The sequence below is a fragment of the Talpa europaea genome (assembly GCF_964194135.1).
Source record: "Talpa europaea genome assembly, chromosome: 12".
In the NCBI taxonomy this organism is placed as follows: Eukaryota; Metazoa; Chordata; class Mammalia; order Eulipotyphla; family Talpidae; genus Talpa; species Talpa europaea.
Genome location: NC_140079.1, coordinates 74,425,948 through 74,452,066, shown reverse-complemented (window position 1 = coordinate 74,452,066; position 26,119 = coordinate 74,425,948). Strand labels below are relative to the sequence as shown.

At 43.1% G+C, this 26,119-nt stretch overlaps 1 protein-coding gene across 1 annotated transcript in view; it reads right to left on the bottom strand.

Annotated features, from left to right (window-relative positions):
- Positions 1-17,240, bottom strand: part of CALN1 (calneuron 1) — a gene marked incomplete at both ends in the record, with an annotated part of 361,441 nt that extends 344,201 nt beyond the window's left edge. The window contains one exon of the mRNA XM_084250618.1: positions 17,118-17,240. Within this exon, the coding sequence (XP_084106744.1) occupies positions 17,118-17,240 (123 nt within the window). The remainder of the gene's footprint in view (positions 1-17,117) is intronic.
- Positions 17,241-26,119: the final 8,879 nt, after the last annotated feature.

The window sequence follows — 26,119 nt, the reverse complement described above, 5'->3', positions numbered from 1 at the left end:
ATTGTTTCATTGCTGTATGCAGTTATAACAACCACCAAAATGATAACATGTACACCTGTGGGAAATAACTTTGTGCATTAAAATGCTTACATTTGCCTTCAATTTTACAGACTCCTTCCATTTCTAAAGTTACTTGTGTCAGCACTTCCTCCATCTCCCATTGCCTTTCGTGAGGTGATTTCATACTCTGGCCATCCAGATTGGTAGGACAGATTGATCACATTCTGCATTCCGTCCTGAGATTCTACTGACCTCCTAAATGATTTTTTGAATTTGCATACATTAAGACTCACTCTTTGAGCTGAAGTGCAATAGACTTTGACAAACACATACTGCCATGTAGCCACAATTGCAATATCACATGGAATGTTTCACTGCTCTAAAAAATATCTGGTGCTTACTCTTTTAGCCTTCTTCCTTTATCCCCAAACTCCTGGTGACCACTGAACTTTTTTGTTTCTATACTTTTGCCTTTCCCAGAATATCACGGAGTTAGACCCATGGACTCCTTATGTTTACACATGTCCATGTAAGCTCTATCCAGGTCTTTTTGTGGCTTCACACCTCAATGCTCATTATCACTGAATCATATTCCACATTATAGATGCACAACTTTCTGTTTATTCATTCACTTATTGGAGGACATCTTGGTTGCATTCAGTTTTGGGTAATTATTAATAAAGTTGTATAAATTCATATGATATTTACTCATATAAACAGTTATAAATAAATATAATGCAATGTATCTGCATGCAAATGTTTGTGCACGCTTGGTATGATGTGATGAAAATGGCACATTACACCTGTGGTCTTCCTCCCCCAAACCCATAACTCCAGTCTGATTGTGAGAAAAACAAATATCTGATAAATCCCAACTGACAAACATTCCCCAAAATACCTGACTTCTCAAAACTGTCAAGTTCTTCAAAAACTAGAAAAGTCTGAGAAACTGTCACTGTCAAGAGAAGCCTGACAAGACATGACAACTAAATGTAATGTTATGTCCTTGAGGAGATCCTGAAAGAGAGAAAGAATATTAGATAAAACCTCAGGGAACTGAATAAAGTGTGGACCTTAGTTAATAACAGTGTGTCCAGGGCCTTGCTGGTGGCACAAGGGGTTAAGTACCACACTATGAAGCAAACTGCAGCACAAGTCCGGTCCCCAGGCAGCCAGGGAGAAACTCACATGGCACAGCAGACGTCTCCTGTCTCACCCGCTGCTCCCCTCAGCAGTGTATTTCAGTCAGTCTGCCTGTTCTGTTCCCCACTCTGTCTCTGGTGAATCCTCTCAGCTCCCCCCAGACCCCGTGTCTCTGGCCTGTGCCCCAGCTCTTGTATGCATAAATAAATAAATCTTTAAAAAAAGAAAACAGTGTGTCCATATTGGCTCATGATCACCACATGCGCACCCTATTCATGAGATACAGAAGCCTGTGCTGGGTGTTTGGGGACTGTACTAAATTCTCACTATTCCTGTGAGTTTAAAAATGTTACTCTCAGTTAAAGTTTATTTTTAAAAAGTTTAGTCTCCCACATTGTGTCCTGACAGTGATATGTCTTGTCACTGCTGACCTCTAATCCTGAAGATTAAAATGTGAATTGGTGTTCCTTCTAGTTTGCACAAGGCTTTCTGTGAACCTGCCTTCTGTCCTTCCTGCCTGGCCTCCTCTCAGCTGTGTCCACATAGGCCTGGCCTTCTGCTGCACCCTTCATCCAGGTGTGGTCCAGGAGTCTACACTCACACTCTATTCTTTTTTTTTTTTTTTTTTTTGGTGGGACCCTCGCGGGTGGCCGGGGAATAAACCAGGGCTGCAGAGGCTGCAGGCAGCCTCGCAGCCCAGCGCTCAACTGCGCCACCAGGGGAGGCCTTACACTCACTTTCTATTCTGGGGACACCTGGGCATGCCCTGTGGAAGGTTAGCCCCCTCTCCATTTAGTGCTCCTGCCCCAGGAGACTGTCTGAGGCTCAGATGCTACCTAGCCCCACACTCCACACATTAAACTAAACAGGAGGCAGCGTATTGGAGCAGGTGCCAAAGGAGCTCCCACATCGCCGGGGAGGGTGAGGCAGAAGCCCCAGATCCCAGGTGCTGAGAGAGCAGTAGAAGCAAAACTTCTTGTCCTCCTACCTCCTTATCATTTGTCCTCCCTCCAACCTTTGACCAGAAAATGGAGAGAAGTTTCCTTATCTTTCCTATGTCGTATGTTCCTTCTTCTGGTTCCAGCCTCACCATGAAGACTCAAAGGTAGTCAGTGGTTTTTTTCTTCACACTGCTAGAAGATTTCAAAGATCTGAGTCTTCCCTGTTAACTTTAGTTTTGTGAGTTTGCCCCCAAAACTAGCATATTCCTAAGTAATCAAATACCAGTTCTCCTGTCCTGGAATAAGAAGTTCACTTACTTCTTGACTTGGCCTCAGCCTTAATACTAACCGGCACCAGTGTGATACTTGCTAAAATATTACTCCTAGTACCTACTGTCCAGGTGTATTGAGTTCTAAGGATTGTTCCTGCAGGAGAGGAAGTCAGAGGGGGGGATGGGCTCTGTCCTGGGAGATCAGCTTTCTAAAAGAGGAAGGGAGATTTGTCCTGGGGGGACCTGAAGAAAGAAGCACTATAGAGAGTCTGGAGGGGCGGAGCAACATGGCGGCGAGGAGACGCTGCGAGTAAGATCTCCCATTAAAAAAAAGTTAATAGGGAGGAAAAGCGGCAGGTCCCAGTGAGAACTGGGACACGGAAGATAAACAGACGACTCCAGCAAACTGCCCGAAGAAGAAAGTTGCCATAAAAGAGGACAAGAAGGGAGGGAAGCGCAGAACCCTGCTCCCCTCCCCCGCCCACAAAGTCGGCACTCTCCGACCGGCAGAGAGGAGGGAAACAACAAACCAAAACGGCCAACAAGAAAAACGGACGCAGCAAGTGGGACTGTGAGTGGAAAGGAACTATTTCAGCCACCACACCCCGTGAACGGGAGCTGTGGAGAACCCTGCAGGACCCGCCGCGGAGGTGAGCTCCAGGCGCCATTAAAGAGAGCCTCGCCCCCCAGGAGGAGACCAGCACCAGCACACAGCCCCGGCCGCCCGGTAAGCTTGCGCAGAAAGCAGCGCGCTGATCCGGATCGGATCGCAGCTGCCCAGGTCCCCGCGCCTGCGACCTAGGCTTGCGGGGAGATGGCGGAGGCCCTCCCTGAGTGAGCAAGAACAAGGCGCCCAGGCAGGGGAGCGGGATTCAAAAGGCGCCATTCCCGCGCCACTGAACTGGGCTACAGCCCGCGTCCTGGAACTGAGGGCTTTGGAACTGAGACCCAGGGCACGAAATTAGGGGCGTGGGTTCCCCACGACGGTGGGGCACAAGGCAGACACAGCACCCCAAAGCCGTTGAGGTGTACCCTACCATCCCCGCTCTGCTCCCTGTCCCACGGGGTAGAAAATCAGCTCCCCAAGGGCTCTAGGAGAGATCTCTGGCGCCACCTAGCGACTTGAAGCCAGAAGAGGCTCCTGAAGGAGCTAGTGGCCAGCTGGGGAGTTAGCCCACACCGGGCCCCTTCCGAACAAGTAGTCTGAGCCCACAGGGAGAGCGAGCACCCACAGCCGTGGCAGACCAGGCACGCAGAAGAGTGTGCCTGAGACCAGACGCGCAGGGAGTGTGTCCCACATCACCATTTTAGAACAGGGACATTTCTTCAGTAAAGACTACCTGCAGAAGGCTTCCTCAGGAGCCAGAGGTGAGCGGGGGAAGTTCGCCCACGCCAGACCCCCTCTGGCCTGCAGTCCAAGCCCAGAGGGGGAGCAGGAACCCACCGCCGGGGCAGACCAGGCGCACAGGGGAGTGTGTCCCCACATTGGCATTTTAGAACAGGGACCTTTCTCCAGTAAAGACTGCTTGAAACTGACAGATGACTCCTGGAGGAACCAGAGGGGAGCAGAGAAGCCCACCCAAGATGCCGGCCAGTCCCAACAACACAGTGTCCCAACGCATACGGCAAATTAGAAAACAGACAGTAGGGAGGAGAAGAACCACACACAACCTAGCAACTCTCCAGAGAAAAAGCACACCACAAAAAGAAAACCAGCCCCCAGATTGCAACGACAATAACTTGGAAGACTTTCTGAGCCTTCCAGAAAGAGAATTTAAAATTGCCGTGATTAAAAAACTGACAGAAGTCATAAAGGAAAACAATGATAAGGGAAAAATAATCAACGATCAGAAGAATGCAATTGAGTCCCTAGAGAGGGAAAACAATGGTCAGAAGAAAGAAATTGAGTCCCTAAAGAGGGAAGTAAAAGAAATGCAGGAGAGCAAAGAATTAATGGAAGAACTAAAGAATTCTGGGAAAAGCAATGAAAGCAGAATAGATGAAATGGAAGAACGAATAAGTAATCTTGAAGACACAGAAATAAAAAGAACCAAAACAGAAAAGGAAAGAGAAGTACGAAGGAAAAAGTACGAGGAAAGACTTCGGGAACTATCTGACTCCATGAGGAAAGGAAATATAAGAGTTATAGGAATACCAGAAGGAGAGGAGAGAGATGTAGGAACAGAGAAAATATTCAAAGAGATAATTGAAGAGAACTTCCCAAATGTGAAGAAGGAGCTGAAAATTGATATACAAGAAGCAAGAAGAACACCAAACTTCCACGACGAAAGGAAAAATACAGCAAGACACATAATAGTAAAGCTCCCAAGAATCCAAGACAAGGAAAAAATAATGAAGCTGGCAAGAGGGAAGAAACAGATAACATTCAAAGGAAAGCCAATCAGGCTGACATCAGACTTCTCCGAAGAAACACTACGGGCAAGGAGAGAGTGGAGGGACATAGTCAACAGACTCCAAGAAAACAGATGCCAACCAAGAATACTCTATCCCGCAAAGCTCTCCTTCCTCTTTGAAGAAAGAATATGGACCTTCCCAGATAAACAGAAACTCCGGAATTTCATTGCAACTAAACCCCCACTCCAAAAAATACTACAAGGAGTCCTAAAGCCAGAACCTCAGAGGGACGAATAACAATGAAAGAAGGCCAAAAAAAAAAAAAAGTTATTAAAAGAATAAATAAATAAAATCAAAGGAAAGACAAACACAATGGCAAATACAGATGTTAACATATCAATATTATCTCTAAATGTAAATGGACTAAACTCTTCAATAAAAAGACACAGAGTTGCAGCCTGGATTAAGAAACAAAACCCAACCTTTTGCTGTCTCCAGGAAACACATTTAGCTACAAAAGATAAAAATAGGCTCAAAGTTAAAGGATGGAAAACAATCCTACAAGCAAATGGACCAAAAAAGAAAGCAGGAACAGCTATACTTATATCAGATAAAACAGATTTCAAACTCAAAAAGATAAAAAGAGACCCCAATGGTCACTACATTATGATCAAGGGGACAATACTTCAAGAAGAAATAACACTCATTAACATATACTCACCAAACGAAGGAGCACCAAAATATATCAGACAACTGTTGTCCTCTCTGAAAACAGACATCAGAGAAAACACATACGTAGTGGGAGACTTCAACACACCACTATCAACAATGGATAGATCAACAAGACAAAAAATAAGTAAAGAAACCAAAGCTCTAAATAAGGACCTAGAGCAATTGGGCTTAACAGACATCTATAGAACACTAAACCCCAAAAAAACGGAGTACACATTTTTCTCAAGCGCACAGGGATCATTCTCCAGGATCGATCACATACTGGGGCACAAGACAAACATCAACAGATACACCAAGATTGAAATCATATCAACCATCTTTTCTGACCATGAAGGCATCAAGCTAGAAATAAACCATAAAAAGAAGGCAAGGAACTTCCCTACATCATGGAGATTAAAAGCCACACTACTGGAAGACCATTGGACTAATGAGGAGATCAAAGAAGAAATTAAAAAATTTTTTGAATTGAACGACAAGGAGGACACCAATATCCTAAATGTATGGGATGCAGCAAAAGCAGTAATAAGAGGAAAATATATAGCAATAGAAGCTCACATCAAGAAACAAGAAAGAACGCAAAGAAACAACCTAATCTCGAGGCTCAAAGATCTAGAAAAAGAACAACAAAAAAAACCCAAAACCAGTAGAAGAAAAGAAATAATAAAAACCAAAGCAGAAATAAATGAAATTGAAACTAAAAAAACTATCCAAAAGATCAATGAAACCAAGAGCTGGTTCTTTGAAAAAATCAATAAAATAGACAAAACCCTAGCCAGGCTCACAAAGGAAAAAAGGGAGAAAGCACAAATAAACAGGATCATCAATGAAAGAGGAGAAATCAAAACGGACACAGCAGAAATCAAAAGAATAATCAGTAACTACTATGAACAGTTATATGGAAACAAGTTTAACAATCTAGAGGAGATGGACAAATTCCTACAACTCTACAATCACCCAAAGCTAGATAAAGAAGAAATAGAACACCTAAACAGACCAATTACAAGCAGTGAAATTGAAATGGTAATCAAAAACCTCCCCAAAAACAAAAGCCCAGGACCTGATGGATTTACAAATGAATTCTACCAAACATTCAGAGACGAATTAGTGCCTATCCTTCACAAACTCTTCCAAAAAATTGACAAGGAAGGGACAATACCAAACACGTTTTATGAAGCCAACATTACACTAATACCAAAACCGAACAAGGACAACACAAAAAAGGAAAACTACAGGCCAATCTCCTTAATGAACACTGATGCAAAAATCCTCAATAAAATTTTAGCTATCAGAATCCAACAATGTATCCATAAGATAATTCACCACGACCAAGTAGGATTCATTCCAGGGACACAAGGATGGTTTAACATCCGAAAATCAATCAACGTTATTCAACACATCAACAAAAAGAAATATAAAAACCATATGATAATATCAATAGATGCTGAGAAAGCTTTCGACAAAGTGCAACACCCATTCATGATAAAAGCCCTTGAAATTCTTGGGATACAAGGAACATACCTCAACATCATAAAGGCCATCTATGACAAGCCAACAGCCAGTATCATTCTCAATGGTGAAAAGCTGAAAGCAATTCCATTAAGATCTGGAACAAGACAAGGATGTCCACTCTCACCACTGCTTTTCAATATAATACTGGAAGTCCTAGCCAGGGCAATAAGACAAGAGAAAGACATCCAAGGAATCCAAATAGGAAAAGAAGAAGTCAAACTGTCACTATTTGCAGACGATATGATATTATACATAGAGAACCCCAAAAACTCCACAGAAAAGCTAATTCAACTCATCAATCAGTTCAGTAAAGTGGCAGGATACAAAATCAACACGCAAAAGTCAGTAGCCTTCCTATACACAAACAATAGATCTGAAGAAGAAGAAATCAAAAAAACCATCCCTTTTGTTATTGAAACAAAAAAAATCAAATATTTGGGAATAAATCTAACAAAAGAGGTAAAGGACCTATACAAAGAAAACTATAAAACACTGTTAAAAGAAATAGAAGAAGACACAAAGAAATGGAGAGACATCCCCTGCTCATGGATTGGAAGAATAAACATTATTAAAATGGCCATCCTTCCAAAAGCAATATACAGATTCAATGCTATTCCAATCAAAATTTCAATGTCATTCTTCAAAGAAATAGAACAATTATTGATGAAATTCATATGGAATCACAAAAAACCCCGAATAGCCAAAGCTCTCCTGAAAAAAAAAGAAGGGAATGGAGGCATCACACTCCCAGACTTCAAACTATACTACAAAGCCATAATCATCAAAACTGCATGGTATTGGAACAAGAACAGACATACAGACCAATGGAATCGAATAGAAAATCCAGAAATAAACCCACAGATTTATGGTCAACTAATCTTTGACAAAGGAGCAAAGAATATGCATTGGAGCAAAGAAAGTTTGTTCAATAAATGGTGCTGGGAAAACTGGGTCGCTACATGCAAAAGAATGAAGCTTGACCACTACCTCACACCATACACAAAAATCAACTCAAAATGGATTAAAGAACTAGACATAAGACCTGAAACCATAAAATACATAGAAGGAAATATAGGCAAAACACTACGTGATTTGCACATCAAAGACATCTTTACAGACACATCACCCAAAGCAGTGATAGTGAAGGCAAAGATAAACAGCTGGGACTACATCAAATTAAAGAGCTTTTGCACAGCAAAAGAGACAATAACAAAAACAAAGAGAAACCCCACCAACTGGGAGAACATTTTTGCACCCAACACTAATGATAAAGGACTGATCACAAAAATCTGCAAAGAGCTGATGAGACTCAACAACAACAAAGAAAATAATCCAGTCAAAAAATGGGCAGAAGAGCTAAAAAGAAACTTCTCTGAAGAGGAAATGCAAATGGCCAACAGGCATATGAAAAAATGTTCAACATCACTTGTCATCAGGGAAATGCAAATCAAAACTACCATGAGATACCATCTTACACCAGTGAGAATGGCACATATTAAAAAAACTAGCAACAACAAATGTTGGCGAGGGTGTGGAGAAAAAGGAACTCTTCTGCACTGTTGGTGGGAGTGCAAACTGGTCCAACCACTGTGGAAAGCTGTGTGGAGATTTCTGGACCTACTAAACATAGAGCTTCCATATGATCCAGCAATTCCACTCCTAGGTATTTACCCAAAGGACACAGAAACATCAATTCCAAAGAACACCTGCACCCCTATGTTTATAGCAGCACTGTTTACAATAGCTAAGCTTTGGAAACAACCCAAAAGCCCAAAAATAGATGACTGGATCAAGAAGATGTGGTACATATATACCATGGAATATTACTCAGCATTCAAAAAAGATAAACACATGCAATTTGCAGCAACATGGATGGCGCTGGAAGGGATCATGCTCAGCGAAATAAGCCAAAAAGAAAAAGAAAAATACCGGATGGTCTCACTCATAGCAGGAATCTAGAAAACTTAAATAAGGGACCAGGAAAATGAATATAAGAAAGTGAAAATCAAAATCAACAAAAAACTATGAACCAGAGACACTTTTAGGGGGGCGGGGGCGGGAGGGGAGGGACTGGGGTCAGAATGAGGGGGCTGCAATTGTATGGGGAATATAACAATAAAATAAAAAAAAAAAGAAGGGGAAAAAAAAAAAAAGAAAGAAGCACTATATCTAAACAATGAGAAGGCAGGGTTGTCCTCTAGGCAGGGAAGGAGGCTAAGAAAGGCGCCAGACAGGGGTCTAGTGTCCTCCAATCCTGGGAGGTGGCGTCCAAGCCTCCTGGGAGGCCTGTGGATAGAATCCAAGGGGCTCCTGAATTGGGGTGGGGAAGACTATACCTCTATTTTCATTAACCTCTATGTGAAATCTAGAATATTCTTCAATTATGAACACAAGCCACAGGCCAAGTGGAATTAGCAATACTGTGACTTTGAACTAATATTTTCCAATCAAGTTACAGTTGTTGCATTTATTTCCAATGTTATTTACATTTACCACTATAGAACTTCAAGTTTTGTTATTATTACACCGACTGCTAGATCTTATTATTTAATGCACCAACAAAAACCCACATGCCTTATTATATCACATCATTTTGTTTCATATGTTGATACTATTTCCTTTGCAGTTGCCTCATTTACTCTATTTCATGAATTTAAAAACATATGTCATCAGTTTCCTCAGACTGCCAAAGGGATCCATGTATTAAAAGGCCCCTGAAAACTAGTTTTACTCAAAGAAGATTTCTTTGTACATTGTAATTTTTTCCTACAATGAAATTTCCCAGTTATTCTCAAGCCTTCGGTAAAATCTGATTTATAGCCATCTGCTGTGTGTTAGTGCTGTTGTGGGAATTGAGAGAGGGTCCAGCAGAGGAAATCATGTGCTTCCTCCAGCAACCTGACCCCTCCACCTCAACAGAGTGCTGACCTGGTAACTGCTGCACACAGAGAGGAGGTGGTGGCCGGGGTGGTCTCAGGTACAGTCCCAAAGTGAAGCTGCTGGGGACTGGGACATGCTAAGCCCGTAGATGGCAGCAGGTAACAAGAATCAGCAGCAGGGTGGAATGACTCAGAAACAGGACTGAGACCCATCTGTTCCCCCCAAACACAAAATGCAAAGATGACCCAGAAAGGGAATGAGGCAGACATTGGCCTAATGGCAGCACAGTGGAACAGGTTACTACTTTCCCTTCAATAAGTTTCATCAAAGATCTGTGTGAGCAGGCTCTAATTATTGAACGCTCGAAGCAACACCCTAGAGCTGTAGATGGGTCCCTGAATAATGATATGCTTTGGCCCTGGCCACTGTCTCCTGGAATATGCTTTGTTATCACTTTTCCCAAAAATCTATTCCAGGTACTGTCTCTGCCTAAGGCAGGGTTCCTGTATGTGCCAAGTGGGGTTTCCTACCTGTCCTCCCATCTCCTGGAGTCTGGCACACACCAGGTTAGGACAATTTCGAGAGATGAACGCCTTTCTAACAAAATAATGTCCCAAGTTGTCTCAGGATTCGCAGGTCACTGGTAAGATCCCTTATTTAACTCCCTCCAGCATCCTAATTTTCCAAGCTACCCAGGAGGACACCAAAGATGCTGAAAGAGATGCATGATGGGAACGGGGGGGCAGCAGGACCCAGATCCATGAAGGAAAATTGGTAGTTTTACAATGTGGTTCCTGAATTCTTTGAACCTCCTCCCACTGATAGATGCTGTCTATGTCTCCTCCCCCTGAATCTAGGAAGACTGCAACTGCTTTGACCACTAAAATATGCCAGAAGTGATGCTTTTAAGGGAAATCATTTGAGAAGAAACAGTCAGGTTCCAGATGGTCCCTAGTTGTTCATCTTAGAACACAGATGCCAGAGTGTAAGTAGCACAAACCACATAAAAAGTCATATGTAGATGTTCCGGCTAAGCTGGTCCTTCAACCATCCTAGCCCAGGCACCAAGTGGCCAGATGATTCCAACCCCAGCCATCCAATCTTTCCAGAGAAGTCACCAGACATCACAGAGCAGAGATATATCATCCTTGCAGAGGGCCTGACCTGAGGCTTCCATGAGCATAAACAGTGTGTTTGGGATTGTTTATTATAAAACAATAGTAGCTGTACTAAGAAGAGACAAGAATTCCAGAAGGAGGAGGCCCCTGCAATGGCAACATGTGAACCGGGGGAGGAGAGCTAGACTCTGCTGCAGTGGGAGAGTCTAGGGGAGGGGCACCTGACCCCACAGGCTGAGGGGTCACTCTGTCTCTCCAAATCCCTCTGGACTCTGCAATGGGCATGACTGGCTTGAACATGCAGAAAAGAGCTATTTTATGCAGTCCCTGCTAACAGCAAGATGATGAGGGCACAGATCCACTGTCTCCCCCTCCCCCTGTCCCACTTTCTCAATAGGAGCAAAATGCTCAAATTAAAATTTGATGCAAACACCAGGAGCATACTAGATGAATATGGTCTGTCCCAATGATTCTAATTTTTTCCATAAAAGGGCTTCTGATGGTAGAGAATTATAAAGTCATTGCCCAAAACACCCCCTGCCCTACAAGGACAAAAAAAAAAAAAGCTGACATTTATGTTTTAAAAAATAACATTGTGCACCACCACAGATCAAGTGTTGTTTTAATATGAAGCTGTCTCAGACTACAGGCTCTGGGTGACTGGACATTGCACGCTTATCCTGCAGGGCCAGACATGCTCTGGACATTGCCGACACCCATGCAAGTGCCAGGAGGACAAGTGAATGGAATCTTGATGCCCAAGCCCTACCAAAGAAATCAGGTTCCTTGGGGCCCACTGTGTTACTGACCATGGCACACCTGGAGGAATGCTTATTAACATCAATGACAGTCGCCATTTTGTGGCATGCTTTTGCATTTATTAGTTATTGTAATAATTGATGGGCCCTGGCTGAAAGGAAGGTTTCTAAGAGATTGGGTCATGACTTCCCAGAAGGGGGAAAGAACAACCGCAAGCTCCTAGTTAAGATCATTTGTGATATTTTCTGGGAGTCTAGAATTTACGCTTTGGCTGTGCATGTGGAACTTTTTTCTCCATGAAGATTGTGTTCTTGATCCTATGCCCTCTCCCATCCTAAGGGATGCTACTCTATTAATTATCACCTTCAAACCCTTTTCCACTGCTTTCATCCCCTCCACTCCAAACTCCCCTGTCCTTGGAAGCCTTCCCATAGGTAAATTGATACAATAATTCTGGAGAGCAATTTGGCAAATCCAGCAAAAGGAAAAAATGTATATACTTTCTGACCTAGAAATTTCACTTCTGGAAAATTTATATTTAGATATACTTGCACAAGTTCATAAGGATAAATATATCCATATATATAGTGTGTATATATTTATATATATCCTTATATATTGCAGCTCTAGTTGTGTGAGCCAAAACAGAACAACCTAAACGGCCATCAATAGGGGACAAGCTAAATAAATCACAATATAGAAGGATGCTGGTCATAAACTGTTGAGTGAAAAAAGCATGAGGAGTAATGTGACCACATGAATAAGTACAAACTAGGCCCATCTGGATGGATATATGTTTGTTTATTTTATGTAGATGGCACAACTTCAGGGGTACATCATGCCATATTCTTGTTTTATAAGGGGATGGTGTGCCCTGAAGCTGCACCACTGCCTGTGTGTATGTGTGTGTGTGTGTGTATCCCTTGACACCTTCTTAAACATGTCCTAAGCCTGAATTTATCCTCACATGTGGACTCTATGGTGAGTACTAATCCTTCTTTCCCATATAAACTTCGTGAGGAAGGGAATCAATCACTGCTTTATTCCCAACACCCAGCACAGAACCTGGTGCACCAGTGAATGTGCTGGATGTACAAAGGTATAAGCACCCAAGGCCCAAAGGACATCAGCCACTCACCTGTGACTTATCACTCACAAGGTTCTGAGAACTAGATAGTCCTGGGAGACACCACAAACACTTAGTAGGTGGTTCTTTAGGCTTTTACACAAATGCACGTGCATACACATACACACACATACACACACACACACACACACACACCCAGGATGGGCCCTCTTTTCTGTTTTAATATTGGGATTCACCATAAGACTTATTTCAGGAAAATTTTGTGAGCAAAGAACACCATCACTGCTGAAATCCAAGCCTTCCTTTAGAAACCAAGAATGAGCCCAAAGCTGCTCATTCTTGCAGACATACAGGAGCTGATGGCTGTGCCTGCGGCTGCATCCTGCTGCAGCGCCAGGCAGAGGGCACACTCTCTGAGAGACCCTGCTCAGTGATGGCCACCCCTGTTCAGGCTGTCGAACTGAGCATTGCTGAGGTCCAGCAGCGCCAGGCCTCGGAAGGGAAAGCTCAGTAGCCATAATGGAACTAAGGTTTCCCTGACCCTGAGAGGAGAGGAACAGAGGCGCAAAGAGGAGAAATGAGGATGTGCAGGCCAGGAGAAGTGGCCAATGGTTCCAGTCTAGCTAGCGCGGCCAGCTAAATAACCAGGCAGTAAAGGTTGAGATCCTTCCGTCTCTCATGTGCAGGACCCAAAATCACGAAGGAGTTTATGGGTCCTGTTTAGGACCCATAATAGCTTTTTATAAAGCTATTCAGAACAGGGGTGGGAGGGAAACAGGGAGAGAAATATTCCCTTTGAATTTCCATTGCTTTCAGAGTCAGCAATTTAATGAGTCATACATTTTAAATCCTTGCTTTGTCTACACGTTTTCATTTCAAAATACTAAAAAACACTTTGTTTGGAACATGGGCTATTTTTAGTTCATATATCAATAGTGCACATCCATTTCTCCCCATATCAGAAAAGCTTTCTTCAGATTGGGTTGGAGCAGCCCATAGTAGTAAGGTTGTTTACTTGCTGCTTGTTGAAGCCACCTAGACATCTCTCTATTCCCTGGGGACTCTCCTGGTGGGTGTCCTGAGTCTATTGACCATCCATGAGTCAGCGCCAAACTGGAGACCCAAAGAACCATAGGTCCCATCATCTGGACAAAAAAGGGGAAGAATATCCTTTCAGACCACCAGTCAATATGTTGGCAGGCAACAGGCAAGATGGGTGTTCCTTGCTATGTGAGGGACAGGCGTAGAGGAGAAGGTCTCCATCTACAGGTCATTTCCTCCAGATGCATCAAGAAAAAAGCTGACCGTAACTTGGCAAAGACATAGGAATAGACAATCTGAGGAATCCTGCAAATCTCTAGGCAGACATACAGGAGGCAAACTGGGAAGAAGCCTGGAGATGGGGAGGGTGGTGTCCTGTGTCTCCAGTCCTTGGCCTCTGCATAGGATCTCTCGCCTCACCTCACTGCCTTGACCACTGCCAGCTTTATCTGCCCCGTTGTTGTGTTTGTTCCATTAGAGAGAGTTCACTCTTATGGTTTTCATGGGGACCACATTCTTTAAAAGGCTCCAGCTTAGAGCACTAATAGCAAGCCCTTTATCAACATTTAATGGGTAGCCAGCCTTCAAAAATAGGATGCAAAAACAATATGTCAAGGAACTGTGGTAAAGGAGAGCACTGTGTCTCTGCCTCTTCCATCACATATTTATAGGGGAGGTGGCCACGTTCATACCCTCCGTCCCTCTTCATCAGTCACTGTTGCTTTGATCAGGACTGTGCGGGAATGACACAGAATTAAGACCACACTGATTCCCAGGACAGGCTGCCAGCTGAATTGGCAGCTATGTGACAGATCATTTTCATAGGGTCAGAAAACCAGAGGTATGGATGGGCACAGAATCAGCTTTCTTGGGGTTTCTATTTCCCCTTGGGTTCTCATCCCAACCACCTCTGAGGCCTGAGATTCTGTGAGACACCACCCATTCCCTCTGCCTAAGGTCTAACATGTCTCTCTTTTCACTTAGGAGAGCTCTACTGGACTTCTTTTACTTGCAACCAACATGGTACCCAAAGGTGTGAAAGTGACCTGGGGCTGGTAGATGGAACAGGAGGTAAGTAACTCCTCCCTGCTTTATAAATTTGTCCACCCTAATCACTGTCCAAAGCATTTTGGGGTCCAAGGAGTCCCCTGGTGCTCTGTAAGCCAGTTCCAGTAGCCTGGCTGTACTCCTCTGAAGGTTCTCAACCTGAAGGACAGGAAGGCAGTATTCTCAGAGAGCCCCCACTGCTGGAAATGGACATGAAAGCATGTTTCAGATGCACTGTGTTCTGATCCAGCATCCTGGTGCTACATCCAGCATCCTGGTGCTGACAACCTGATGGTGGAACTCCTTCCCATAGCCCTTTTTTAGCTCTCTGCCCACTGCACAGAGATCTTTACTAAATGTGTGGATATGTCCCCAAGGAAGGAATAAGAAAAGTGTTGTGTGTGTCTGTGTTCGATAAGGAGTCAAGGGTGGGATGGGGACAATTTGCATCCCTAGCGAGTCTCAGCTCTGGGGTCCAGAGGGGTTCATGTTCACCCTGAGGGAGAAGCTAATGCCTTGGGAGAAACTGGTTCATTCCATTTGGATTACTGCTGCCCCCAGAGACTGGGGAAGCTAAACGGCCTAATTTATGAGCATAAAAGTTCTGACCCCCAATTCTAAATCCAACAATCAGAGGGACAAGTGATAAAACATTTTTTAATGTGGGATTACGCGAGCAGAAATGGCCTTTCTGACTCCCACAGACATCCTTGCCATCCATGCCACAGACATGCTATCTTCATATCTACTAAAGTAAATAACTGTCCTTTTCTTCTGTGGCATCAACTACATTTGCCATTTGCCACTGTCACCCTAGGACATCAAGAAATGTTTATTTTGTCCCAAGTCCTTCCCTCCTTCTGTCAACATGATCCCTTTCCTAGGACAAGGGCACAGGATTCTACACCTTATCCCATCTGGGAGGACAGCACCCAGGAATGTGGCCCTTGAAATTGAACCCCATCTCCTGCTGCGGTGCCTCTCCTGGAAGGGATGCGCTGGGATGGGAGACCCAGCCCATGCCATCCAAATCAACCCTTCTGAACATGCCCTTTAGCAAACATCATTTCCAACTTCACATTTTCCTCTTCAAGACCTTTCCTCAGATCCTTGAGAAGGATATGTCCCTCAGGCCAGCGTGCCCTTAGCCAGTGGTCTCATCTACTCCCACCTTTAATTGCCCAATGAGTTGTGTTGGAGAAAGTTCTGGATAGATTCTTAGAGTATCCTGTGCTGGGCCCTACTTCCCAGTCCCCAGTTCCTGGGAGAAACCACTGAAAATCAGGAGCTAGAGTTATCAGAAGCCCTTCCAACTTCCATGAACCCCCCTGCAATCTTAACCCTAACCTCACGATTCCCACCATAAATACTGGGCTACCCTTAATGCCAGTGGCAGAGAGGGCTGGAGACTCCATTCCAACAGCCTTAGGGGGACCGTTACAGACATACCCATTTATAAGACTCACCACAGACCAACTCCTCGGTGCCAGCATCACACAGATCAAAATGTCCTTCTATACAAAACCATCCAGAGTTGAGATTCTCCTTGAATTTTTACAGCCATGAATGTCTCCAAGGAAAAGAAAGAGAGCAGGATCAAAACCCAGGGAGACCTGGGGCTTGGAAATGCATAGCACCCTCCCTCTGCCCAGAGGTGGGAGAAGCAGAGTGGCCAGTGATTAAGAACACAGGCTTTGGATTCAGAGACGTGGATAGGAATCCAGGGTTGACCTTTACCTGTGCAATCTGGGGAAAGTTGTTTAAAGTTTCTCTTGCTTTTCTCCTGGAGAGCTAGGGTTAATAACACCCCTATGGAGTTACTGGGAAGAGTAATTGAAATAATCCATGCAATTCTCCAGCTTGCATGCGACCACATAGCATGAGCTCTATAAATGCGATCTGCTGCTGTTCTTTCTGACAACAAGCACGCCCACCCCGCCATCAGCGGCTGACAGAGTCAGCTTTCAAATCCAACCCCTCATCCTGTCTACACCATCCATGGAAATACCATCCATGGAAACCTGCCAGTCTCCATCATCCGGTGAAAAGTCTGCAACCTCCTGGACAGGCATCCTCTCAGATGTCCCGTTCATGGTTTCTCCACCCCCCACACTCCACACTCAGCAGCAAATCTCCCAGCCCCGCACCACCCCCTACCTGAGGGCTGAAAACAACCAAGTCCTGAGCAAACACGAGAAAGCTTGTTTGTCCAAGGGGTTTGGGGGAAGAAGACTTGCCAAGTGGGGAAGTCGGGGGCCTGGCTCCTCGGCGGCTCCTCTCCCCCTTGGAGGGCTCCTCTGTCCCCCTTTTCCTCATTCTCAGGCTTCCCCTCTCCAGGTTGCTCGGGCAGCCGCATCGGGGGTCCAGGGCGATGTTCTCAGAGAGATTTGTGAGCACATCAAGGGAACGTCAGCCGAGACTCTGAGATTCTGCAAGGAGTTGACAGAAACTTACTGCCTGCACAGTGCGGGTTGATTATTTTCTCAAAGTCAGTTGCCTGAATAATTCACACCCTCCCTTCCGTGTTGAAACAGGACAATGGTAGAAACACAATCCTGGCACAAGAAATATAATTACAGTTGTGACAGATGTTTAGTTATTAATAAGGCCTCAATGTCACCAGAGGGTATTACACAACAAGCCAATAATGTGCCTTTGGAATCAACCTGAATATTTACAGGTACTTTTCCATTCACACTCCCCTGGGCTTTACTGTAGTAAAAGCAATACAGGGAGAGCTACCGCAGCCAACAAGACTGCAACTTGCAAGAAAGCCCAGCACCTTGCCAGCATAATTTGTTTCCTTACCATTGACATCAACAAAGCCACAGAAGCAAAATGGGAGCAGAGTTAGAAATAGCCACCTTGTGGAGAGGACGCTTGCCAATCCGCCAAAGCTTGTCACGCTGCTCATGGTGCCAGGGCAATGTCAGCCCAACTTCCTCGGACAAAGCAAAGCGCATCCCAGACTAATACCCTTTGACCAGCTCTGGGCCACATTTGCTTCCCACTCGTACGGAGCTTCTGTGTCCACGTGGTGTCACCAAGGGGTGGCTTCCTCTTTCTGTCACTCCCAGACATCTGGTTCACCCCTACGTGTGCTTACATGGCTCTCAGGAGCCCTCCCTGACCAGGGCCTCTCCCCTGGTTGGGGTAAGGCACCCCCTCATGTGCCTCTTCCGTTGTTGTCCGCGGTCTCTGTCTCTCTTCCCCACCTCAATGTCACATTGAGAGTGACACCAGGCAGGGAGAATGTCACCTGGGCCCAGGCAGGGCAATCTTTAAATAATTAGTGCTCAATAAATATATATTGAAGAAAATTTCATCAGCATTAGTTCTCTCTGGTTCCATACTGAAGTTTAAAAAAATGAAAAGACAAAGAATCTCAAGAGATGTGAAAGTAGCGAGTTTAACTGCAAGACTCTTGGCACTGGAAGGACCGAGCCCTGGAGACACCCTGGCAGGAGCTGCCCACACTCCCCAGGGAGCCTGGCCTCCCAGCTGCAGGAGCCTTCACGTCCCCCTGCTCAGCCCCTGAATATCCCACCCTGGGAAAAGGCTCCCTGTTCTACCCCAGAGGTGTGTTCCCATGCCTGGGAAGCATTCACCTGCAGCAGCCAGCCCTGGAATGACTGGAAATGACTGTGGGGAGCAGGGAGCCTTGGAGAGATGTGAATGTCACCACTGTTGTGAATTATAGGGGTGAATCTGCTCACACAGCACTCACTGAATGTCAGCCCCAGCCCAGGTCAAAGGAGACAGCCCTGGTCTATAATGCATGTCAGTTACAGGAATGAATGGGTGACAGGAGCACTAACTCACTGGGGGCTGTATAAATTTCACCTTTTCCAGAAACCCCATAACCTAGGTGAAGGCTGGCCAGATGGGACATGGGGACTCCTGTCTTTAAAGCTTCTGATTCTCTGAGGGCTGTGGGATGGGCTTGGGCTATATCCCCCCAAAGAAGGGCTCCACCCCTCTTGATTTGGCTGGACCCTCCTAAGAGTTGGGGACACAGGGACCAGACAGAGAAAACTTCCCAATATTAGAAGCCTTCTCTCACCAAACAATACAGGGATACATCAAATCATGCAACAGTACTTGTCTTCACATACACACATGCACATGCACACATGCACAAAGACATATGCACACTCAATACATACCAGCTCTATACACACACATGCACACCAGCATTATACACACACACACAAATACACACACCCCAGTATTATACATAGACACACACACAAATCAACTTTGTCCACACATACACACACACCAGCGCTGCACACACACATGCGCGGAGATCTGTCTTCAAACCTGAGATGTATGATCTCAGACCCACATCCAGCCCTTATCCTTGGACATACATACTCAGAGGGCTCATCCCATAGCCACACAGATGCACACATTCCCCATCTGCATGAACACCCATACATGCTCTTTCTCCCTCACACATGCACACACACCTCCTAAGTTAACGCACACTATGGCATCTACCCACTCACACATGTCACACACACACATATATACTCTTAATACTCTCTAGTTACCATGTTAAGCTAAAAAGAAGATACATTTCCTGTATTGTTACGGTATATAGGCAAGAAAAAGTGATGTTTTATTTTCAGATACGCTTTCAGTTGCTATGACAGTCCCAGCACCATAAGCTATGATTGGGTGCAAATGTAGATTTCAAAAGAGAGTAATTAGCCCACTGAGTACAAGAACTTCCAAGTGTATTGAGTCCCCTCCTTCATCAGTCCCCTCCAGAGTGGACACAAGGTCAGGGTCACCTTAGTGCTGGTCTGGCTGCCAAGATGATGATGGCGATGGCCAAGATGTCCAAGTTGGCGATCATAGGACTTTAGAACCCAATCCACTTAATTACTTGGAACTTGCTCATAGCTCAACAGGAGTATAGATGGAGGTGGTGGCTCCCCATAAAGAACAATTGCTCCTGCTGCTCAGCTGGCCTCTGGTGCCCTTCGCTGCAGCACTCACAATGTGCCAGAGAAACTGGAAGCCAGGACCCAACAGCCAAAAAGGGAGTTGGCGCCTCCAGCCAGAAGCGATCTCACCAGACTGCTCTTCTGCAGGTCACAGGTGGCCTGATGAACAATATGGGCCACGAGGCTGCCCTCCACAAATTGGAACTGACCACTCACAGCCACCTGAGTAGGTCCCCTAAGTTAGTGTCTGTAAAGAAGGTGGCCTTGCACCTTCCCATTTCAACAGGAACTTCTCAAAGACAGGAAGTGTGGTGTATGCATCTCCAAGTTCCCAGTGGCCTTATGCACTTAGAGACTCTCAATAAATACCTACTGAGATGGCTATATGTCCCCAAATTAACTGGTTACCTCATTTCTTGATGAGATGCCCAAGGGTAATTAATTTCCAGAAGTTCTCCTTCAATTCTATTTGCCAGTTGTTTTCATTGTCATCATCTAAAAGATTGGCCAGGAACTGGATTTTGAACCCAAATCTTATAGTTAGAGCTCTGGGCTAATTCCTGAGCCCACATTAGTTTCTTCATCAGCTTTTTACTTCAACAAATGACCTACCCACTTCCTTTGGCACCTGAAATGATCCTTGAGTTGGCACTCTGTAGGAGACTCACATCACCCAAAATGTGATGCTGCCTTAGTTCTGCCCTCAAGGTGCTCCATCAGCCCCATCACTTTTGCCAACCCATAATATGCAGATATTAGAGTGGTGACATGATAAAAAACGGTTAACTGAATCAGACCATGCAATTCAAATCCCAATCTTACCAGTTATAGACTGTGTGGAATCGGGCAAGAAAATAACCTCTCTGTGCTTCAGTTTCCTCATCTGCAAAATGGACCTCATAATAACAGCATCTCCTTTTTAGGGTTATCACAAAGTGCTTGGCACAGAGAAAGTATTTACATGTGCTAGCTGCATCATTCCTTCCTTTTGCATCTAGCAAGCAGTGACTGAGCGCCCACTCTGCACACATGGGTGTTGGACTGAACCTGTAGTGGGATGGGGGGCAGGGTGGGGATTCAGAGTGACTCCACCACAGAGCTCAGAATCAAGGTGGGGACATAAACACACAGAAACCAAAAAAAGGCTGTTCCTACTCCTTCCATTCTAAGTGTGTCCCTGAAGGTATTAAATATGTCCCTAAATGGATCCCAGTGCCTGTCGCTGAGGGAAGGAGACATATGGATTCAGTCTGGTGAACTGGTCAACCTTATCATTCCAGCATCTGTGGCTACCAGTATCCCGTTGGGTGCACAGTCCTTCATGGAGTCTGGTTGTTTTTGGAGTGTCTAAAATTATAATCACCGTGGAAGCAGGGGATGGCTAAAAATCTAATGTTTATAAATGGAGTGCACAAGCCTGCATTGTTTATTGGCATAAATTATTCATAAATATGGGTTTGAAGATTCTGTTTTGTTTTTGGAGCCCCAAGGAACAATGCTTCCCGGGCTGATGATAGAGGATCCAATTCAAATGTTCACCAAGAACCCTCCCTCCATACCAACCACATTGGACTTAAGCTTAGAGTCTTTTGTGCCTTGTGGCCCCCACTGGATTTTATGATTATTGACAGCCAGGTTATAACCAGAATTGTATCCTTTGTAGTACTTAATAAGGATTTTTCATGTGAGTCTTTTCTCTCAAAACACTCCTCACATATATCATCAAATTTGACCCACAAGTAGAATTTACTTTTGTTACAGCTGAATATAATTCTGGTTTTCTTATTCATCACGATTTTTAATTTGTTTTGGTTTTCTTAAACCTATTTCAAGTATATAATACATTATATTAACTGTAGTCATCATGCTGAACTTTAGGTCTCCAGAACTTATTCATCTTATAACTGAAAGCGTGTCTCCTCTGACCAACATCTCTCCTTTCTCCCACTTACTATGAGTTTAACTTTTTCCTCCCCATATTTAAGTGAGACTATGCAATATTTGTCATTCTGTGTCTGACTTATTTCACTTAACATAATGCCTTCCAGATTCATTCTTTTTTTCCAAGTGGCAGGATTTTTGTGTGTGTGACTGATGATCCCGTTATATGTATATATCATACTCTCTTTATCCATTCATCTGTTGGACACTTAGGTTGTTTCCATATCTACTGTGAATAATACTACAATGAACATGGGAATTCAGATTTCCCTAAAAATAGTGATATTATTTTCTTTAGATATACAATCAGAAGAGAGAATTGCTGGATCTTATGATAGTTCTACTTTCAATGTTTGAGGAACCGCCATATGGTTTTCTATAGTGGCTGCAGCAAGCTGCATTCCCACTAATAGTACACAAGTATCCCACTAATATAATCCTGTTTGACCTAAATGCCCAAGGACAGATGACTGGAAAATGAAGATGTTGAATCTTACTCAGATATAAAAATAAGAAGAAATCCTGCCTTTGGCAAAGACATGGATGGAAATTGAAGGGATTATGCTAAATGGAGGGATTGGGGTCAAAATAAGGGGGTTGCAATTGTATGGGGAATATAAAAATAAAATTTATTTAAAAAAAAAGAAATCAGTTAGAAAGATAGAGACAGATATAAGATATAGGACAGAAAGAAACAAAGCAGGGCCTCCCTGGTGGCGCAAGGGATTAAGATGCAATTTATGAAGCTGTCTGCAGCCTCTGCAGCATGAGTTCGATCCCCGGCCAGGGAGCAACCCAGATGGCGCAGCAGAGCTCTCCTGACTCGCCTGCTGCTCCCCTCAGCAGTGTATTTCAGTCAGTCTGCCTGTTCTGCTCCCCACTCTGTCTCTGGTGAATCCTCTCACCCCCGCCATAACTCTGGCTTGTACCCCAGCACTTATATGGATAAATAAATAAATCATTAAAAAAAATGAAACAAAGCAAATGAACCAACACAACAAAAACAACTCTCCAACTCTGAGAACAAACCATGGTTACCAGAAAGGAGGGGAGATGGGGTTGGGAGGGATTGGTGGAGGGGGTCAATTTGATAGTGGGAAAGGTACTAGAACTTTGACAATGGATGTAGTGTGGCATATAAATTTATCAAGCTGTAAAGAGATACCTCTGAAATATATAGATATGTATATATATATGAAATAGATAAGCATGTTTCCTACTGGTAATTTATTAAATATATACAGTGTGTGTGCATATATATGTACGTATTTATATATATTAAAAAAAACTTTAATCCTGCTTTGAAGGTATCTTTTGGACAAAATGTTGCATACAGTGAGTCACACCCCACGTGTTTTGTGGGGCACAACTTGCTGGGAGCAAGAAGTTAGAGGCACGGTGTGAGGTCCAGCCTGTGCCAAAGTCCTGCATTTACTGGAACACGGAGCACTGGGGCTGCCAAGCGTAGGAGAGAGGTGGGCACATGAGGAAAGGCCCTGGCCACCACCGACAATCTGACCACAGTGCAGTGGTTACTGACTCCAAGACACTGATTCCTGCAGAGCTGATGGTTCACTGTTATTTTAAATAACTTAATTCTAAGGGGTATTTAAAAATATAAGTAAAAGATATAAAATAAACTGTGGGTCTAGCACACAGGAACTGTTCATTGAGTGCCTGAAAAAGGCAAAATGCCTCCTGAAATGTCACATAAAAGTGAAGATTCATTTTCTTCCTATTTCTATGCAAAACAAGTTTGATACCACGAAAATAAAATGTCTACCTAGACAAAGCCAAGATTCTAAGCCCACGACAGCAAACTGGAACTAGTTCCTCAAAAGCACCTGCACTCCTGTTTCTTCTGCAAGTGCTTCTTCTTTGGGAGCCCAAATGTAATTTCATGTCCTGGCTCAGGTTCACACAAGCAAAATATCCCAAACCCTGCTTCCCTTAAACGAAAACCAAGAACTATAAATGGCTCTGAGCAATTCAATTAAAATTGAAAACCACAATAAAATAGGAAATGATGGGTATTCCTTTAATATAAATACACACACACATCCAGATCACCTCAAAAGCCAGCATCCAGCCTCTGACTTTTAAGGAAATACCAGAGCCTTTATTGCTAAAATCAGGAAAAAGGCAAGGATACCCACTGTTTCTGCTACTGTTAACACTGTATTTACGAAAATGAGTAAATAGACAATTAGAGGCATCAGAATGGAAAGGAGGAAACAAAACTATCTCCCCTTGAGGAGGATATATGATTATAAATTATTAAAATTAATATTAAAAAATAATTTCTGGATTAAAAATCCAGAAAACTCAAAGAAATCTGTGAACAACCTATTTCAAATAATAAGAGAATTTAGAAACTTGCAAGACATCAAATAAACATACAGAACTTATTAGACTTTATATGTAGAAAGAATACTGAGACAAAATAAAGCATAAGCAAAACCCACTTACAATAGCAAAATAAATTAGAATTTTTCATATTTCAAAATGTCAAAAAGTAAAGCAATTCTAAAAAATTATTAATAAATGAAAACAGAACTGCATTTCAGGCCTATGACTTAACTATGAAGAGAGAAATTTTTTCCAATTACTTTAAAACATAGTATTTCCATTGCACATTCCAAATGAGACAGATCCTAAGGACAAAAAGAACCAGGGAGAAATTATAAATAAGTTAATGTCATTAGGAACCAAGATCTTCTATGTTAGAGAAAAGAGATGATTATAAAATTTCTAAGTGAAATAAAAAATTTGACTAAGATTAGTATGGAATCAGGATTTATCTTTCTCTTTTAAAAATATGGATGCTCCAATTCCATCAGTGAAAAGATTTCAAAATAATAAAACTCAGTAGCAGTGAACACCACTGGCATTCAACTGTGGTCTCTAAATGCCATTTCCAGCTGAAAGTGGTCAGCTCCAGGGGAGGAAATATAAAAGTCAGCCTGGAATTTGTCAAGTCTACATGCAGGTAAGCTCTCGATGATGTCAAATTACATAGGAACTAACTTGAAGTCATGTCCAATCACCAGATATGTGACAACTATTGTTCTGGAAATTGATATAAGTCTAAGTGCCAAGGGACCAACTAATTATTATATTTTATCATAAATAAATGGAAAGAATCAAGCAGTTGTGTTGTTGGATAACCAAATAATTGATAAGACAAAGTTCTTTAGAGAAGATTCATAACTAACAAATTAAGAAGGAATGATAAAATTAGAATATGAACATTTTGTCACCTTTGATGAAATAATCGATCTAAGTAAAGATCATCACTGACTACTGAAGTCTTTAGGTGTAAGCCTGATCGTGAACTTGATCATGGATGAGCACAGCTGACAGAGCCTCAAACTTCACTTCAATAAAGTGGGCCAACCAGATATTAAGTACCTTCTGGGCACACAGAAGGTACTTTAGGACACATACCATGCCCTAATGTGTTCTTCATATAAAGAATATGAATCTAATCTATTTATATTTTATATAAATATGAAAGGGTCATAAGAGCACAGAGAACTATGTTAAACTGCATAGGAGAACAGAATAAACCAACACCAGAATGTAGGAGGCACTGCAGGATGAATTACACCCTTTCCATAACAAATAAATGGCATGGAATGAAAACAAGGACAAAAGTCATGGATTTAAAAATACTTAAAGTACTATCAACCAGTTGTGACATGTGGGTCCTGATTTGCATCCTGATCTGAATCATGCTTTGACTAAGCAACGTAGTTGAGACAACAGGAAAATGTAAGGATAATATTGAGGAATTTTTTATTCTGTTGGGAATAATAAAAATATTTTAGTTAAATTAAATAAAAAGCATCTTTATTTGTCAGTGATACATAATGAAGTAGTTACATGTGAAATTATATGTTATATGAGGGAAAATAAGATAGGATTGGAAGAATATCAATAATTATTGAAGATTGGATTTGAATACATCTAGTTTCATTAGACTAGTCTTTCCCTTTGTGTGAATATTTGAAATTTTCACAATAAAAAGTTTTTTAAATGGTTGGAAACAGGACTTGATGAGTCTGGATCTTGTGTGAAAGAGAAAGTAATTACACTCTGAATACAGGTGGCCCATTTTACATTCAAGTGGGGCTGGCACTCAGTGGCATGTTTGCTAAGATGACCAGCTATGGGGATGAGGAAGTCAGGTTAGAGTACAAGACACATATCTTTGCTCAGTTTACCGGGGCTGAGTAAGATGGCAGAAAAATGTTCCTGCCACCCTAGTTATAACTATTAACATGATAGCTAAGCCTGTCTCTACAAATATCCTCAGGGCTTAGATACCTAATCAATG